This window comes from Sminthopsis crassicaudata, chromosome 4 (genome assembly GCF_048593235.1).
Source record: "Sminthopsis crassicaudata isolate SCR6 chromosome 4, ASM4859323v1, whole genome shotgun sequence".
Classification (NCBI taxonomy): Eukaryota; Metazoa; Chordata; class Mammalia; order Dasyuromorphia; family Dasyuridae; genus Sminthopsis; species Sminthopsis crassicaudata.
Genome location: NC_133620.1, coordinates 238,563,012 through 238,583,629, shown reverse-complemented (window position 1 = coordinate 238,583,629; position 20,618 = coordinate 238,563,012). Strand labels below are relative to the sequence as shown.

General features: G+C 31.9%; 1 protein-coding gene across 5 annotated transcripts in view; it reads right to left on the bottom strand.

Moving 5' to 3' along the window:
* COL12A1 (collagen type XII alpha 1 chain) overlaps positions 1 to 20,618 on the bottom strand; it is a 140,453-nt gene that overhangs the window by 104,283 nt on the left and 15,552 nt on the right. For 3 of the 5 annotated variants that reach the window (XM_074310486.1, XM_074310484.1, XM_074310485.1), the window contains exons 4-13: positions 19,672 to 19,815; positions 17,557 to 17,616; positions 15,205 to 15,468; positions 14,338 to 14,502; positions 13,336 to 13,509; positions 10,329 to 10,619; positions 9,206 to 9,808; positions 6,697 to 6,969; positions 4,011 to 4,283; positions 2,209 to 2,478 (exon numbers count right to left, since the gene is read on the bottom strand). The exons of the other annotated variants lie outside the window; for them this stretch is intronic. In XM_074310486.1, coding sequence (XP_074166587.1) covers positions 2,209 to 2,478; positions 4,011 to 4,283; positions 6,697 to 6,969; positions 9,206 to 9,808; positions 10,329 to 10,619; positions 13,336 to 13,509; positions 14,338 to 14,502; positions 15,205 to 15,468; positions 17,557 to 17,616; positions 19,672 to 19,815 — 2,517 coding nt within the window. The remainder of the gene's footprint in view (positions 1 to 2,208; positions 2,479 to 4,010; positions 4,284 to 6,696; positions 6,970 to 9,205; positions 9,809 to 10,328; positions 10,620 to 13,335; positions 13,510 to 14,337; positions 14,503 to 15,204; positions 15,469 to 17,556; positions 17,617 to 19,671; positions 19,816 to 20,618) is intronic. 5 annotated transcript variants of the gene reach the window in all.

Genomic DNA, 20,618 nt, shown 5'->3' with positions numbered 1-20,618 from the left:
AAAGAGATTCTAGCTTGGGAAAAATCCCTGTAAAAGCTATGTTGAAAATGGATTAGAATAAAAATAATTGAGACAGAGTGACAAATTAGAAAGTTATTCAATAGTCCAGGTGAAAGATAATGAAGGAATGAACTAGAAGAATAGTGGAATTTTGTGAATGGATGAAAGAAAATAATTGTGAGAGTGTGTTGGACAAACTTTGGCAACCTATTATATATCTGGAATAAGGAAGAGTGCAGAATCAAGAATAATATTAAGGTTAATCTTAATAATATTTAAAAGTTCTGTTCTGTGAATGCAAGGATAGTGATAGCCTCAAACAGAAGCAGAGATAGCCTCAAATAGAAACAAAGAAGTTTGGAAGGAGGTTTTGTTTAGGAAGAATGATACATAATCATCACCCATTCGTGACTGCTCATCCCAGGCCCTTTCTTACTAAAAAATGTGTTGGGGGCTTAATCATCAGCTATTGTCGAAAAGCACAGTCTGTCACTAAGGGATGCCTGCTACAACAAGAAGGTGAAGGTAAGAGGAAAACATGGGTGGGAGGATGCTAAGGTAAATTTTGCCTTCCCTTGCTGTGATGGGGTTCAAAGTTGATGTGTGTTATAACACCAGCCTGGCAAATTCCCAAAAAGTCAGTGATAGGAAAGGGCAGAGTAGAGAAGAACTCAAGGGGGTGGTGTAGTTATGTTAAAGACATATAACTGATTATATGAGGAAGAAATTGGATTGTATCCCATCTTCTCATTTCCCACCAGTTAAACACACATTACTTGGAAGGCAAACCAAATCCCCTTTTTCCCACCAAAGGTTGTTTGATGGCCTTATTTTGGAAAACAGGTCTAGAGCACTGTGAAAAATCTTCAATAACTGATTATATTAAGCAAACTATCCATCTTCATTCCAATGTTAAGGAATGGATATGGATACCTTGCTTACTATACTTAGTTCTACTGTTAAGAAAAGAGGGCCCTACTTAAGAAATATTGCTTAACAACAAGACAAATATGGAAATATCTTAAAGAGCATTGTTTGCTATCTTGGGGAGGGAGGAGATAAGATAAAAAGGGAGGGAGAAAAACTTAGAATACAACATGTTAGAAAAATGGATATTGAAAACTATCTTTACATATATTTGGTGAAATAAAATACTATTGAGAGAGAAAGAAATACTGCTTAAAGAAGAAATAAACCAGAAACTCTAACTTGTATTTTCAATAGCATTGTAATATCACCAAAAGAAAGTGGTAGCAATTCTAGCAGTTTACTTTTTGTGATGATTTCCTCTCTCAGAGCTGACAGTTTTAGCACAAACCAAATAGGTTTTTTTCAAAGAAGACAAGCATAGAAATCCAACCATACATTGAGAAAAATGTTCCAATAATTTCAAAAACTTTTATGATCATTGTTTGCACGGAATAATGAAAAAAATCACGACTAGAAATCTGAATACTCAGCTCTAATTCCAGAAATCAAAATCAATTATCAATTATTAAACATGTATTATATGCTACTATGTGCTAAATACTGTTTTAGGCACTGGCAATAGATACACAGAATGAAAAAAAAAATACCTCTCAAGACCTCAATTTCCTCATATGTTTTAAAAAAAACACAATTTTTAAAAATTGACTAGATAACTAAGGGATCTCATTTTATTCAACAGCTTATTTGTCTTCAATGAATACATTTTTCTTCTCAAACTTTTTCTCATAATAAAAATGATCTCCAAGCATATTTGCCTTTTCTGAATTATCTTGCTTTTAAAAACAGTTAACATTTCAGACAGCAGAGTGGATCAAATACCATGCTGTAAATCAGGATAACCTGAGTTCAAATCCAACTTCAGATATTTGCTAACTGTAAGTTAGCAAGTCACTTAACCTCTATTTTCTCATAGTGGAAAAAAAACAATAGCAGCTACCTCCCAGAGCTATTTAGAGAAGAAAATGAGATAATAATTGTAAAGTACTTAGTACAGTGCCTGGAACATAGTAAGCTCTAGCTTACTAGCTTTGATACAACTTGTAAGTAGTAAGCTACTACTATTCTCCTTGATTAAAATGTGTAACTGAATAGAAATAGCTGCTTTTCAACATAAATATTTTAATATAGAGGGATATAGATCCCAGAAAATTTAAGTCTTTCAGGACTCAGATTCATAAATATTTTAAATGCCTCTTATAAAGGGAAAAAATTAATTACCTTCCAGTGTTGTTCCTTCTCCAGAAAGGGCATCTCCAGCTCCAGAAGCATACAAAGCAGTCACTGACAAGGAGTATCTTGTACCTTGCTCTAAGCCCTTCAGTTGGGTGCTGGTTGTATCACCCCTCATGGTTATCTCTTGAGTTTCACCTCCTGGTGGAGTGTATGTTACAAGATACTGTTTGACTTTTCCTGGCGCTGCACTCCAAAATAACTTCATTGATGATGTTGTAAGGTCAGAAACTCTTAAATCTCTTGGATTTCCTCGAACTTTATGAAATAAAGAAAAAATGAAAATACATTATTAAATAGAAGTGGCTCAGGACAAACTGTTAATATTTTTTGTATTAAATCAAATTTGTACATATAGTTTTAGACAAATTTTCATACTTAGTTGAAGTTATGATAAGTACAGGAAAGAATGCCAATTAGCCAACAATGTCATAGAAATGACAAATTTAATCCAATGTGCCAAAACTAAAATATATCAATAAAAATAATGAGTCCTTTTTCTATGTTTATAAATGCCAAAGCCTCTTGTTTCAATCACAATGAATTGTCAAAAATTGGATTAAAGATATACAAAAAATATGTAAGTCCATTAATCATCCCAAATTGGATTTTGATTTTTCTATTAAATCATCAATGGAAAAAAAATTTTATTGCTATGAAAATTGAAGGATGAAAACCACCAGATGATTTTGAATTACCTTATAATCATATCACATATCACATAATGAAAATTATGCAATAACCATCATAATAGTAATAGCTAATTAATTTTAGTGTGCCTATAATGTACCAAGAACTGTGTTAAGCTCTTCACAATTATTAGCTTAATTGAGCCTAACAATAACCTTAAGAGGTAGGTGTTATTATTCTACCCATTGTACAAATGAAAAAATTGAAGCAAAGAGTTGCTAAATGACAATAATTTTTATATTCCCACTAGCTTAGAAATTTTCTGATAGATATTAACTCATCAGGGATCTCTGTGGCAATTCAATACTTTCAAAGTATTTTGGCTCATTTCATTCCAGAAAAATAGAAAGAATAAAAAAAAATTGGATGGATTACAACTCTTTGGCACCCTTGACAGAATATAAAGCTTCTAGGTCATTTCATTTCAGAAAAAGGAAGAAGACAAAAAGGTTGGATTGATTATTGAGGTGGGTTCAATTTTTGTTGAGCCAATCAGCTATCTATAAAGTGACTACTGTCACTTTAGTTTTCAAGTTACAAACTATGTATATTCAATTCAGCTGTCTAAATTACTACAATAGGCCAGCATAGTTAACAGATTGCTAGAATTATAGCCTAACAATCATCTTTCACCCAATGCTTCATACAATATCCAATTCTTACCCCTGTTTCTATGTACATCAAACATTAGATCTCACAATACTGGAAACCTTTCTTTAAGTAGCCCTTAAAAATAAATCCTCTTTTAAAAATATATAGCCCATTAAGTAGGATCTGTTTCAAGTGAGTCATACAGCTTACTGGGAGGAAAAAAAAAATTTGAATAATCCTCCTTCACCATTTCCATGTGTTAAGATGCAAGTATATATGATCATAGAAATTCATAAAGGAACATTTGGACATGGTGTTTCATGTTCAGCAGACACATAAAAGGGAAAGTAGAAAAGTCATCTAAGAATATAAAATTTAAAGAATATAAACAGGACAGAAGTGTGATTTCTTTTTCTTTTTTAATGGATGTTGGATATTAAATCAGTTGTATGCTAGCCCCAAGACTGTTTTATTTTGTACCAGTAAGCTGCTATCTGAACTTGACTTACCTTCTTCAGTAGCTGCATTTCCAGTCAGTGGGAACCCAGGTCCAGAAAAGTACTCAGGGATAACAGACACTTCATATTTTGTATCTGGGGTCAAGTTCTCAAGTGTCTTTCTTCGTTCGTTTGCTGGAACTGTGACTTCTTGTTTTACTCCACGTGGAAGTGATCTGTATACAATCCGGTATCTTAAAACTTTCCCTGGAGCTTGAGTCCACGCAATTTTAAAGCTATCAGTGGTTTCATCTGTCACTTTTAAGTTGCGTGGTATACCTTTCACTGAAAGAAAGAAAACATTTCAAAATATTTGCTCAAGGGAAAAAAATCATTTTATTATCAGCACAGGAACAGAGAAAGTATACCAAATACTCATTAGATAAATAAATGAGAAGTGATTATGGACCACAAATAAAAGTTACAATGTACCCAGTTACAATATATCTCAACTCTTTTCCTCAATTTCATCATCTGTAAAATGACCACATTGAGTTAGATGAGTCCATTTCAAAAGCCATGTGACTTTTTCACTCCTATTGATCTGAAAAACATTTGACAGTAAATGGAAGGTAAAAGTCATTGTCTTCTTTGCCTCATAGACCTATTAAAATAAGCCACTAGTAGCACACAATCACTGTGCATTTAATAAATTTTAAATAAGGATTTGAAGCTATTTAGACAGAATACATCATTGTATAGGAGTTCCTTAGAGGATTGGAGGTTGAGGGTCTGAAAAAACTTTTATGATAGTTTTCAACTATTTTATGTGATTTAGTTCTAGTAGCCAGGAGAAACTCAATTACTCGGGATGAAAGGAAGATAATCAAAATTTTATATATTTGAGGGGGAGCTTGCCTCCCAAACTTCATTATAGCTACATAATTAGAAATAGAATTTTACTGTTTTGCTTTTTGCCTCTTAGGAATAAGGAAAAGAATTTGCTTCACTATATGGGTAGCAATTTGGTATAATGGATACATAGTAAAGTGAAGAAAATCTGGGCTCAAGACACATCTCTAACACATAATTATGTGGCTATGGGCAAGTCACTTAACTAATCAGTAACTCCAGACAACTCAAGAGTACAATTTACAGTGGAGTTAACAATGTGCATGAGGAAAGAGAATTTCCATAACTGAGAGTTCTCTATACTTATAAAATCATAATGCTTCTGCATAATAATAATAAGCTATGCTATATTACATCATATCATACAATACCTATACTATAATATATGCTATCTATATCTATCCTGTACTATCCTACACTATAATAAAATTATGGTTTAGGATTGCTTTCCATTTATAAGACAAAGTACAACTGTCAAGGTTTGGGGCTTATCTAGGCATAATTTCTTATGCCTAGATCACAGCCTTAGAAGAAAACAGTACTTCATCCAATTAAAGTCCATACTCCATCTTTTATATTACCCAAGTCAAAAGAGGATATCAAAGATATGTGTCTAATTATTGATACTAGAAGTTAAAAGGAATCTTTAAATTACAGTCATAAAATCCTAGGCTAGGAACAGACCTATCTTATCTAGCTGCTTCTTCTGTAATTTGGCAAAAATATATCTAAATCATTCCAATGATGCAAATCAATTTTATTTTCAAAGCTGACCGGAGAAAAGGATTTCACAAGCTTCCACAAGCAAAAACTTCCAGTATCTAAAAATATTATCAGCAAATTCTTCTCTATAAAGACTAAATTCTTCATACTCTTGTTTTAGCCTGTTTCCTCTTCTTCTAGCCCTCAACAGAACCCTAAATGAAAACAGCTGTTATATTCACTGTGACTCTGTACATATTTGCAAATTCCTTGGATGTCTTAGAATCATAGAATTTCTAAGTTGGAAGATACCTCAAAGGCCATCTCATCTAACCTGTACTTTCCTAGAACTAATCCTTCACTTCCTCTTCTTCACTGTGAATACAGATTTGGTGCAACAAGATAAGCCAACAGGGCATATCACAGTTTTGTTTTCCAGCAGAGGAAAATTCATTAATGAAGAGTATCCTTTAAATATAGCTACTTATCCTCATTTGAGTATAGCCATTCTTCAAGGTTCCTTCCCTAACTCCTGTAATTTTTAATTTTCCTTCTGAGCAGATAGTTATAATCAAGTGTATATGCACCTAGTTAGTTTTGACATTTGTAAAGATTTCTTAAACAAATAATAAAATAGAAGCTGAGCAACCAGGAACCTCTATCCCTAACTAGTATCTTTCTTCTCCTAGTCTTTCTTTATCCACTTAAAGCTTTGGTGGATAGAGTTAAATGTACTTAAAATCCAGATTCTTGTGCAAATATTCAATATGCAAGATTTATGCTTTATAACAGATCTATCATTGGAGTAATGGAGAAGGTTAAAGCAATTACAAAAAGAAAAAAATGTAGCCATTATTGAAATAAGGTGCAGAAAAAAACTTATAGTGCAGCATTTCATAAGTTAATTCAATAATTATTTAATCTAATCATAAACCAAGACAAATAAATATGATTTTATATATTTCCTTCTCTTCTTTGAATTTATGAACTACATATTTATATATTTTAAGATATTGAAATTTAGACATTACTAAAGTTCACAGAAACTGATTGCAAGTACAAAATTCTGGAAGAGGCAGCAGATAATATGTTGCCAATATACCTAATAAGCTAAAGCAATAATGTTAGCAAAACTGCAATATACCTTCCAAAGTTGTTTCTTCTCCAATTAAGGGATCACTGAAACCATCCTCATATTCTGCTGTTACATTGACCAAGTACAATGTTTCTGGGTTTAAATGGTCTAGGACAACACTGGTACTAGAAGCAGGCTCTACAACAGTGAGGTCTTCACCACCAGCAGCTTCCTTGTATGTAATGTGATATGTAAAAACATGCTCTCCTGCTGGAGACCAGTTCACTTTGAAACTGTTTGAAGTTAAATCAGAAAAGTTCAGATCCCTGGGAGGCACATAAGCTATTTGAAAAAGAAAGAAAGGAAGAAATTATTTTAATGAACAGAACCTGATAGAACATAGGTGCACTGCATTGTCTGAATTTTTTCATATTTCTTAATGCTGTGTATAACTGAAAAGTGGTTACCATTATGTTACATGACCAACATTCAATAGCTCCCAAATGATCCTTGAATCAAAAGGCATTATGGTAGGATGGATGGAGCACTGACCTGGGAGTCAGAAAACCTGAGTTTGAATCCCACCTCAAACACTGTAGAACCCTTCTGGGACTCAGTTTCTCATCTATAAAATGAGGGCCTTGTACATAATGGCCTCTAAGATCCCTTATAGTTCTAAATCTATGATCCTATGACTGCAGAACAACACAGAGTCTAGCTCCTACCCAAGAAATCTTTAATAAAAATTTATTAAGTGATCTCTGTGGGGCAGGCAGTGTGCTAAGTACCAAGGATACAAAGAAAGAAAGAAAAACAGTTGCTATTCTCAAGAATATTACAATTTAATTAAAGCAACAACATGCCCTCTCAAAAAAGTCTATATATAAACAAAGTATATGCAGGAGGAGATATCTTGAGAAGGATAAAGTGGGATGAGAAAAAGCTTCTAGAAAAAAAAATGGGAAGGCAGGTAAGTGGCACAGTGGATAGAATACTGGCATAAAGTCAAGAGCATCAGAGAGTTCAAATCTTGCTTCAGACACTAACTAGTTGCATGACTAGTTGCAAGTTACTTAAGCCTAATTTTCTCCCCAAAAAAGAGAGGAAGGGAAAGGAAAGGAGAGAAGTGGGATTTTTACTGAAATTTGAAGGAAGCTAGAGAAGTAGAGGAAAAATTAAGAGGATATGGGAGTCTGATTGAAATTGTGGTTTGAATAATTACAATGGAAGATTGTGTTCTTTTTTTTACCAAATTAAAATTGAATTTGGCTATTTCTTTTGAGTATTTAACAAAGGGTAGTTAAGGAGGAGAACACATCCTTACCACAAAAACATAAATGTAAGCAAGTTTAGAAAGAACTTGAAAAACATTTTCTACTTTATTCTTATATATTTGAGAATGTTAGATAAAATTTTCCTAGTACAGAGAGTGTTCATGTAAATTGAATAAACATTTGTTTTTATAAAAGTATAAGCCATGGAATTATTTCTGAGTAAAAAAATCCAGTAATTTAAAATCTAGATAGATAGATAGATAGATAGATAGATAGATAGATAGATAGATAGATAGATAGATAGATGTCATAGAAGTTTCTGAAAGAAAATTACCTCCAAAACAGTCATGGTCATAGAAGATATGGTGGTGGAAGAAGGACTTGAATTAATTCAAGGTAAAATTTGGACAGGCAGAGAAAAGAATTCCATATGGAAGCAAGTATAAACAAGATACAAAAGCAAAAAAAATACAAAAAGATAGACATTAAGAAGGCATTAAGGTGGAAACAAGAATGTATAATGTAGAAGATAAAACTGGAGAGGTAGGTTAGTACTAGATTGTTGAATGCAATACAGAAGAGTCTAAACTTTGTTCAGAAGTCAATTGGGTGCCAATGAAGGGTTCTAAGCAGAAAGGGTTTAAAAAAAGCATTTGGCTAAAAAATTTGAAATATTAAACTGAACCTGGCATTGACATAAAGAAATGGACCCATTTCTCACCACAGATAGCCAAGGCCTTAATTAATTAATCAATTAAATAATATCTTAATCTTAACATTATAGTTGTAAGGAACCTTAGAGTCCACCAAATACCTCAATTTACATGTGAGGAGCTGAGACAGAAAATTTAAGTTATTTTCCCAGTCACAAAAATAGTAAGTATCTTAGTCAGAATGTGAATTCAGATTTTCCTTACTCTAAGGCAAATATTCAATTCAATACCACCTAGCTATCTTATTAAGCGACTTGCCTAAGGTTCTATAAGTAGTAAGTGATAGAGCTAGGATTTGAACTCAGATCCACTGACTACAAAGTTCATTATTTTTCCATTATATTTTCTCTGTAAGCATAAAAGCATCTTTCTTATAAGGACAAATTTCTTATAACAAAAAATAAAAATTTCCCCTTCATAAGGGAGTCAGAAATCAGAGTTAAATAATAGAATTATTAATATTCTTTTTAAAAGGGTAAGGAAGTCCCTTTGTACTAAAGAAATCCCAATTTTATAGAGCATTTATGGTGTGAAAACACCAAAAGAACTATATATGAATAGCACTTTTTCTATATCACAGGAATGGCTTACACTTTTTCTTTATAACTTTCAGTTCTTGTTCAATTCTAAGGCAGATAGACTGAGTAAGTTCAAATGATATCCTCTGGAAGGCATCAAAATCTTCCACTGTGAACACATGAGTTTCAGGAGGTGGGGAGGCAATAGCTTCCAATTCAGAACGAACTGCATCCTTGACACCAACTGCAAAAATTTCAACATCTGAATTCCTGAGTTTTATAGCAGGGTCTCTAAAGGCATCTGATGATTTCCCATCAGTAATAAGAATCATGACCTTTGGCACATTGCTCCGAGATCCTTTGCTAGCCACAAATATTTTTTCTCTCACATAGGTCATGGCTTTGCCTGTATTTGTAGATCCACCTCGATAGGGAAATGTGTTGATAGCTTCAATGATGTCTTCAACTCTGGTAAATTTTTTCAAAGTAAACTCAGTATGGGGATCCCGGCTATATTGGACAAGACTGATCTGTACCCTGTTGGGTGAAATCTCAAAGCTTTTCACAAGGACTTCCAAAAAGGCTCTAACTTTAACAAAGTTGGCAATTCCAATGCTATAGGAGCCATCAACTAAAAACACAATATCAGCTTTTATATCCACACCACGGGAGCATTCTGTAAGAAAAAAAAATTCCAATTAATCCAAACTTCACAATTAATCTGTACTCCTGGTTGCCAATGTGGTTTTAAAAATCATCTGTCACTCCTCTTTTACTTGGTAAATTAAGTTGTGGATGACTATTACTAATGTAAGTAGAAAGAAAAACAACAGCAACACAAAAACTCTGAATATTATGTAATTATACTAATTAAATTTAGTTTTAAGGAATAAAAGAGAAAATGCACCTAATTTCTTTACCAAAATAAATAGTTATGGCTATGGAATATTGCATATATATCATCAAATTTGATTAATGTGTTGATTAGCTTTTATAAAGTGGGTTTTTCTCCCTTTTAAAAAAAAACCACATTTTTATAAGGGATGGCATTCTGAAATGTAGAGGAGGGACACATTTGAAAAAGAGATTTAAAGTTGTGATATCCATTAAACATGTTTGAAAAAAAAACAAAACAAGTGGGCAATTGAAGCAAACTACTTGATAACTTTTCAAGCAGTACAAATCGAATTACTTACCCACTTGAACTTTCATTGGCTGGGTCTTTTCCATTATAGAAATTGGTTCACTGGATGTCAGTCCTTTCATTGCATAGACACTAATCTGGTATTCTGTATCTGCAGAAAGGTCTCTTACATTCAAAGAGGTAGTCTGAGGACCCACACTCAAAGCTTGTTGCTTACTTCCGGGTATCATTGGTGTGAGAAGTACTTTATAGCCTGTTATAGGACTAGGAGATGGATCCCAACTGAGCTTAACATATTTTGATGATACATCAGTGGCAATCAGATTTGAAGGAGATTCTACAACTGAAAAATTGAGACAAAACAAGAATTAAAACAGTGATGCAATTATTCAAATAAACTTTACTATATTCTATAATAGATCTTTTTTGACTCAAGTTTTCAACAAGCAATGATTAAGTAAGTACAAGTCTTTTGATAAGTGTTATGAATACAAAAATAAAATAATCTTCTTTTTTTTTTGGCTTTTGGACAAAGACTGATGAAACTTTTCCTTTCTTCAAGGAACATGCACTCTAATAAGAAAGATACAAATAAGTATAAATCAAATTAGAATACCTGTGTTTTTGTCTTCATCAACTTAATCATCAATATATCAACAAAAGTTAATACCTAAAATTTTCCTGTCTAACTTAAAAGACCAATTCTGTTGAAAGGAAAGGAGGTTTGCTTTGGGGGGAAAAATTTAGCATGGCATGCATACACCTGACACACCTAATATATTAATTCTTCCAAAGTGGAGTCACCAATTTCAGGTTCCATACAGTTCCATATAATACTTATTAATGTATAAGATGAATTAATAAACATTTATTAAACACAAAATATGCACCAAATACCATGCTAAGTACTGGAAATAGAATTATAAACAAAAATAGCCCTTGTCCTCAAAAGCTTACATTTTAATGGAGAAGACAATTTGTACATTAATAGATTCATACAGGATGATTCCTGAATCAACCAAAGGTAACTGGCATAGGTAGCTCTTTTCTTAATATATCAAATTAAAATATGATAAATCACTATGTTAGTTATTAATTTAATGGTTATCATGACTATAAGAAGGCAATGCTAAAGACAAGGAACTACCAAGAAAAGAACCAAATAGTGTAATCCCTAATCCAATAGATACTGATACTAGTCCTAATCCTCTAATGAACAAGGAGAAAATAAATACAATTTATGTTGTTTTAAATTGTGTAAAAAATACTTTAACTATTTTAATTTTTAATAAGATAATGAAAGCATGCTTTCATGAAAAGAATCTTCCCTCTTTTAATAATATGGTAAAAATAACATACACACCCAAAAAGAGACTCAGGTTTTTTTAATCTATTCTCAGTTGCAATGTAATTTTCTTCCAAATAGAGTATAAATAATTTCACCTCCACTAATATCAAACTGAAAAAAAATTGAGATTAAATGTTCACAAACTCAACATGGACTAAATAATGTTTAAAATCTACGTATCTATGAAAAAATATTAATAAAGTTTTAATCCCAAAAAATATACTACATAATAGTAACAAAGTATTTTGTGTATGCCAAGATAAATCCATTGTTTTCTTCTTTTCTACGTAACCAAACCCTCTGGTAATTGTGTTTCATCCTGGCCCTATGGGACAAAATACAGGAAATCTAAGACCATTACATAACTCTAATTTGTTACTAAAGTAAAGCTAGTACAAATTATATGTAAAAGAAGTGAAAAGTATGAGAAAAGTAAAAATGGGACAAAGCATATTATAAAACTGTGTCTTACAATTGTAAAAGTAAATAACAACAGTATATCAGGATGGAGCCAAGAAAAAATAGGAAAGTCTACAAGCAAAAACGTGGAACCCAAGACAAAAAAAGTACATGAAAATGAGTGATCTGAAGGGAAAAGATGAAGTATTCAAGAGGACTAAACTGTAAACCAAACATAAAGTCAAAGCAGGCCAATAAAGATAAAGTGGAGGATTTAAGAAGAATTAAGGGATTAAGAGGGAGAGAAGAGTGAAAGAAGAAGAAAGGTGGAGAAAGGAGAAGGGGAACAGAGCTGCAGAGAAGGGAAGAATAAGATAAGGAGAGTAAGGGGAAGAGAAACAGAGAGAGGGGAAAGCTGGAAAGGCATAGAAGAGGAAGGGAGAAAAAAGAAAGAGGAATGGGCAATGGGAACAAATAAGGAGACCAGACTAAATAAATTAAGGTTCTTTCAAAGTACCAAATACAATGATTTTAGTACTCTAAATTAGAAGAGGTGGGAATCAGAAGTAGACTAATTAGACAATGAAATAAGAATTTTAAAATCTTGACAAATGAAGTTATAAAGCAAGATTCTAAATGATAGAACTAAAGCCAATAAAATTTTGATAAAAGAAAGCCAAAAACTTGCAATTTCAGTAGTAAAGGAGTTTTTGAGATTAGTAATCATCTATTTAGAATGTGCTTTAGAATTCCATTTGAATGCAGAAAATGAGGGAAAAAAACTTTCAGGGAAAATTATAAAGACTGCACAAAAAGTTGACAGTCAGATATTTTAACATCCTTTGAAGTGCCTTGTCTTTCTTCTATGCATTAGAAGACATGAATTGAAGGAAGTTTTTAAATAAGGAAAATTCTCGAATATAGGACTGATTTAAGGATATTGCATTAATTAAATTTACTGTGCTACCTTTTTATATCTAAGTCTTTATGTAATGGGTTTGGTTAATAAAATAGTCACAGTATACTATAGCATATATATATATACATATATATATATATATATATATATATATATATATAGTGTGTAGTGTACAAAACATATGTCCTTTACATTTTGCTGATGCAGGTAATTCTCTACTACAAATTACAAACCACTCTGCATTGGTAGAAGGAGCTACCCTAGTGTGTTCAGATTCCCATCTCATCTGCTTCCCCAATAAAAACAAGCTGTCAGCCCTGTCTATATCTTTAAAAATCAAAAATAGAGCAAATAAGAAATTAAGATGTTTTCACAAAGTTATCATCAACTTACCTTCTTCTCCACTGACCAATTCACCCAGCTGTTCATCAACACCTGAGCACACCTGAGAAATTATTTCATTCTGAATGTCTACAATTGCATCAAAGTTAGCCACATTGAAAACATGTTTAAGTGAAGGTGGGGATGCAATTTGTCTGAGTTCTTTTGCATCTGCAGCTTTGATACCTTAAAGAGAGAGAAATGAAAATGAAGACAGGAGTCCATGAAAAAGCAAAATGGCCCTGTCTTGTGTGAATTGTGTGGCACAGGGATTTCCCTAGTAGAGACATGTGTTTCCATATTGCTCAGATCCAAAGTAGAAAAGGCTTTGTTTCATAATCATTTTATAAGTATTCGCATTGCCAATGCATTTTATGGCTCCTTCACAACCTGGATCATGGCTTGGTCATTCCAGATATCTTCCAAATTTTGTTACACAGTGCTGAGCATCTAATACTTGCTGAATAAAATATTTGTTGGTGAACCAAAAAACAAAAACAAAACAAAACAAAAAACAAAAAAACCACCCATATCGTTGTGTAATATACTCAATAACAAAAAAAAAAAAAAAAAGAATATTGGTAAAACAGGCTTAACTTTCATCCCAATTATTACATTATTTTTTCTGTAAAGACAAGATCACCTCTCTAAATCTCTTTAGGGTATAAATTAAGATACATTTTAATTAAATTATTGTATTCTTCATGTATTATATATGAAACAAGAAAAATGTATAATGATTAACTTTATTAATATTACAAATATTAAAACTAATGACCATTAAAAAGCCAAAGTCTATAATAGAAAATGAGCATTAAATCTTAATTGTTTTTTGTATTAAGTATAGGAGAGGAGTAGGAAAGTTCAATTTCTATTTTAAGATCTCTTACTCAATATAAGAAAATGCACTCTACTCTTTGAATAGCAATTCTTCCTGTAAAAAGCCTTAATTTTCATCCACATTCCATCAATTAACATACTAATAAACTGATATGAAGGAACAATACAACTTACCCAATGAGAAAACTTCAACACCAATATTCCGAAGTTCTCTTGCTGGAATTTCCACTTCATCCTGAGATTTGCCATCCGTGATAATAATTGCTACTTTAGGGAAACCAGCCCTTGCTCCAGCTGATTCCGTAAAAGTATTTTTTATTAAATAATCAATAGCATCTCCTAAAATGGAAAGAAACATATGACTTGATATATGTTATGAATATTTTTGGGACAAAGAAATCATTGTGAATTTAATTCCTTTGTTATATAAGTAAATGGACAATATATTATTGGCTTTTATTTTAGAATCAAAGATTGAGTTAGAAAGTGTAAAATTATCTGTCCAACTCCTGCTCAAATCCCTTTTGCATTTATTTTCCATAGAGAGTTGTTTAGCTGCTGCCACAAAAACTCCAGAAATAAGATACTTAATATTTACCCAAGACATCCCATTCTATTTTGGGACAGCTCTAATTGTTATATTGTATATATATATATATATATATATATATATATATATATATATATATATATATATATATATATATATATATATATATATATATATATATATATAAAGCTAAAATCTGCTTTTCTATAACTTCTACTCATTTACACCTACTTCTTTTGGGGACCAAGAAGAATAAAGCCTAATTTCACTTCCCTGTGACAGACCTTAAAACAATTCCTATCTTCTCCTTAAGTCATTTTTTCTAAAGGCTAACCACTCCCATTTTCATCTGCCAATCCTCACTGCACATGTTTTGATTCCCTTCACCACTCTGGTTATCTTCTCCTGAATATATTCAGTTTCTCCAGTTATCCCCCCACCTAAAAAAAGCCCTAGACTTTTAAAAAATTAAAATAAACTCTTAATCATACCTGTCATTGTATTTCCACCTTTGTATGGTATTTTTTTAATAGCAGCAAGAAGATCTTTCCTTTGGTAATACTGATTTAAGTTAAATTCTGTCCTGGTATCAGAGCTGTATTGGACAACACCAACTCTTGTCTTTCCTTCCCCAACGTCAAAAGCAGATACAAGGGCAGCAATGAAGTCTAAGATGTATTTGAAATTATTTCTTCCCACACTCCATGAGCCATCCACTAGAAAAACTAAATCTGTCCAGGCACTGAGAGAGCATTCTGAAATACATAGAAGGTGTTGCTTTTTAAAATACTTTTGTAAATCCAACTACCAGTAGAACATAGACCCCAACACAAGTCAGTTTAAAAAAATATGTACTTAAACTCTTTCTTTTATGGAAGTAGTATGCATAGGTTATATAGTATAGTGTATGTCCATATACTATTGTTTTCTTACACTAAGAATATATAGTAGAAATCCATCAAGAACAAAGCATTTTCAGCATCATGATGGAAATTCATGGGAAGAAAGAAAAAGAAAGGGCAAGAGAAGAATTAAAGTTATAAGCTAAATTTTGTTCATTTTAACAAATTAAATTTAATATTTTATATAATATTAATAGTTCTCTCATTTTTATAATAAAGTTATTGACAAAATTGAAAGTTTAAGAGGACAAACTAAGTCTTAATTATCTTAGCCCTTTCCTTGGTATCTGTTAAGTACAAGGTTGTTTAAAAAAAAAAAAAACAACAATCATTTGATATGCTTATTACACCTTAATAAATTATACCCAAATCTCAAGGATCTTATCATTTCAATTTTCAATTCACTTATACTAGGTAACTTTTATATACTTTTAATGAATTTCTAATAGGTGATATTTTCATAGTATCAAGGAAGAATAAATAATATTAATTTGAAAATGTGAATAGTCAAATTTCTCTTCTTGATTCAATAAAATAATCCTAAAAATCTCTAAAACAGAAGGACTCAAGGCTGGTCTAATGGCAATTATGCAACAGACTTATCAAAAATAATGCACTGGATAACAATGAAATATTTTCATCCTTTCCTTATTTGATTCTGATTGAATTTCAGGAGAATTGGATTTTGTGAGAAAGTACTGAATATATTTTTTTCAGATGCTTCTATACTCTTAGTTCACTTAGATGGGGAGTAGAAAATGGAGTTTATGGGTAAGAAGAGGGAAGGCATACTGGAAAGTTTCAAAGACTAAATTTATGTCTAGGATGAGGGGGAAAGGATGGTGGGAATCGTGTTTATGTGTATTTTTGCAAAAGATTTGACTATCAGATGTAAAAATATGAGAAATACAGTGATTAATGTAATGCTTTGATTTAGATTAAATATTGACTTGGGGAAAATATTACTATCGTAACTGCATTCCCTCTAAATTTCAATTGATATTAATGGACCTCAGAAAAAATGATAAACAGGGATCTGTAAGGATAAAATCTCCAGATAAAGAGACCTTTGTTTTTATAAGATTTTTATTAACATCCGGGTTCATAAATTCAACTTTACAGGGTGACAAAATTAGCAATCCAAGAATCCCCTCTATTTTGGTTTACCCATTAAGTCAGGAGACAATGCAATACTCCTTAATACAAAGAGACTAATTATGCCAAAACCTGAATTGAAATAATTTTTTTTTCCATTTGATTACAAATGTACCAACTTGGTAGAAAGATCTGACAAAGAGGTTGGCATAAGCCAAATCTGAAATTAAGAAGAGCTTTAAAAACAGCAATGCTGAAAATATCAAAAGAAGATCTTGGGTACATGCATATATTTGGAAGAAAAGAAATTTTGTTTTCTTTTAGCTGCTCCAATTTCCTAGTCCTTGTATATTCATTTCTTCATTCATATTTCTTACTTTTAAGTCTACCTAAGTTTTTTTTTTAATTCTCCAAACATTTACATGAGATTTTTCAACTTGCCTTACTTTGAGACAAAAATCAAGTCCTTCTAGGAGTTTACTGTTTCACTTACTATTAACATCCAAAAGATGCCACTAATAAACACAGTTAAAAATCTATCTGCTGATATTGAAAAAAATTAAGGCTGATATAAGATAACTCAGTATCAAAACAAGACATATTTGAGGAAGAGACCTCTTATTGTTAAAATTAGAGGTAAAATGGGAGGGAAAGAGTAAAAAAGTCAGAACACTATAATTTGATTAAAGTTTCTGAACTAATGGTAACAAATTCTTTGTGCTAATTGAATGATTTACATTATATAAAGACAAGTAATATTAAATAGTAAGAGGAATTAGGAAAGCCCCATACATGATTAATTCATTAATGCTACTTAGTCAAGCAAAAGGATTAGCAACAACTCACTTTGTATCTCACTTTGTCCTGGTTTCTTCTCCCCTTGTTTTCCTGGACCACCTGTCTGAACTGAATCGAAGCATACCAAGAAAAGCACAATTACCAAAAAGAATAACAGACTTGAGTTCACAAGGACTTAATAGCAATGAAGCAGCAGTATCTCTCCAACTTAAGGTGTATATCCAGATAGTAAGATTTAAGTAGGCTAATGTTTTCAACAATGGTAGCATTATCAGGCATTATGATTATAAATTGTGAATGAATTAATTATTCATATACATGTACATCTGTGTATGAGTGTATTCCTGATAGAATGACGAATATTTTCCTATATAGATTGTCCCAAAAGTCTTGGGGCAATTTTAACCTTTAATAATTCAAACTGCCCTAATATTTTGGGAACATCTTGTACATACTCATTTGATCATAATAAACTTTAAAAATCACATATTCTATATGATGCTTATATATAATTATTGTATATATATGTATATGTATATGACAGATATATACATATGGGGGAGGTTGTGATTTTTGTCTGTAAAGGTAATTTCTGATGTGTATGCTACCTCCTACTGATTTAGATAGACAGTTTTTGCTGCAACTTCAAATCTTAAAGTGTTTTCTGGTTCCCTGAAAGACTAACTAATTTGTCCAAATTCCTACAGCTGGTATGTGACATAGTATAGAACTGGAATCTAAGGCTTCCTGACTCTAAAACCAGCCCTCAATATATTAGACTATTGTTGTTGTTACTGCTACTGTTGTTGCTGTTAATGAGTCATGTTCAACTCTTTGTGATTCTGTAGTGTAGACTATACTAATTGTGGGGTTTTTCTTAACAAAAGTACTGGAGTAGTTTGCTAGTTCCTTTAGGTAAACATAGAGCTAAGTGATTTGCTTATGGTCACACAGGTCAAAAATGTCTGAGGTTGGATTTAAGCACTGGTCTTCCTGACTCCAAGTCCAAAGTTCTAACCACAGAGCCACCTGGCTGCCTCCATATAAATTATACTAGAAGTTTCAAATTCAGGACCCTTTGTCATTAAAACTCCTGAAGGTGGAATAAGATTAAAGTGTAATGAGCAAATGTTTAACAAAATAAATCAAAATACAATAAATTAATAATATTAATTTGTAGTTTTCTAAATCAATATGCAACTGTAGGATCCTTGGTACCATTGTACTACCTCATCTAACTAAGCAATCTCTAAAGAACATGGAGAGACCAAGGCACAATTCAAAGTTAACTAGGTTTTTATGCATCAAATAGAATTGATGAAATATTATCCAAGATCGTTATAAAGACTCACTGAACACTGAAGTGCATCCACCTCAGTTCAACATTTAAAACTTATAGTAGGTAACTACAGCTCAGTTTATTAAGAATTAATTCCTCATGAGATTCCAGACAGCATGAGACTTTGCAAAAACAAAAGGAGAGAAAGGTGTGGTCATGCAAGAAAACCAGCCTTTGTGGGTTGCCTCTTTTTACAATCTACATATATACCATTACTACCCAAATACACTGATTTATACAGAGGCTGAAGAATTTGAATAAAAGATGCCTCTTCTAAAATTTTCACTTGGGGACCTAGGATTTCTAACCACACTGTTGATTAAAAAATGTAGTGTCTACTTCTTTCTTCATTCAATCATTTAACTATTAACTATTAACAATCATTAACCTCATTTCCAAATGGCTGTCATTTTAAGAAACCTGCCCACAAACTTGAAGCCAAATACTTCTCATTTTTCTTTCTTTGAAAATTTTGTCCAAGTTATCTATGCAATAAAGCTAGTTTTCATTTTGTACAATCTCTACAAGATCCATATTTGAGTGCTACTGGGAATTATTCTTATTAATTACTATTATTGTAACATGAAATTTACAGCCATATACTTATTCATAAATCTAAATCTCTGTCAGTTTGTGAAAATTAGCTACTACACAAGGTCTTTGAATTGAAAGAATAAAACCTCCTTTATTAATACTACAAAGTAAGTAATGATGATTTTCAATAATTCATCACTGTTAATTATAAGGCATAAAAAAAGACCTGGATAATTTTATCAGAATAAAAGGGAAACATAGGGAAAAAACCTGTTATATCAAATACTTACTTGTCAATTGACCTATAACTGGTACACTTTCTTCCACTTCATCATAAGAAGTTATTGTCACAACATATTCTATCTCAGGTATAAGATCTGACAATAAAGTTTCGGTAGTACTAGCAGAAAGGGTAAATTCTTTAGTAGGCCCATCTGAAAAAAAAAACAGGTTAGAAGTAAAAATCCTCAATTTCAACATAAATATTTATATCCATTTTTATCAAACTACGTCCAGCATATTAACAGAAAAATAAAATCCCTTGTTAAATTTAAACAAAATCTGAAACATAATTTTTCAGGCATCCAAATGTGGTTTCCATTTGTCTTTCAAAATAAAACTTCTAATTACATGAAGATATTCAACATAGTTACTTAGCTATGCTCACATTCAACATCCAGAAACTTAAATATTATAATAATTAAAGGTCTAATTGGCAAAACATAGCTCTTCTTTGGGGACAAAGGGGGAGAGATGGAAAGGGAAATAGTGATGAGATTGCATTGTGGATAAGGAATTGAAATCAAGAAGACTTGGCTTCAAATCCTTCCTAGACAATTACTATGTCCCAAACCTCTCTAGGTGCCTCATCTATCACATGAAATTAGATGAGACAATCTCTAGTATCCCTTTCAGCTCTAAATTTATGGTAATCTATGATTTTGTTGGTATTCAGTGTTTGCTATAAAGAAACTCTACCAAGGAGATTAGCAGCATCTATGCAATTCACATTCTTAGAGAGTTACCTCAAACCTTGAGGGGAATACACAAATGATCTATCCAGAGTCACATAACCAGTATGTGTCAGAAATGGGATGAACCCAACTTTTCCTGATTCTGAGGCCTGATCTTCCCTATATATGATTGTTCTTTTGGTGCAATTTATTTTTAAATATTAGTGGTTATAAAATAATTTTCAAACAAGCTATCAAATCAAGTGAAAGAACTTATTTCAAAA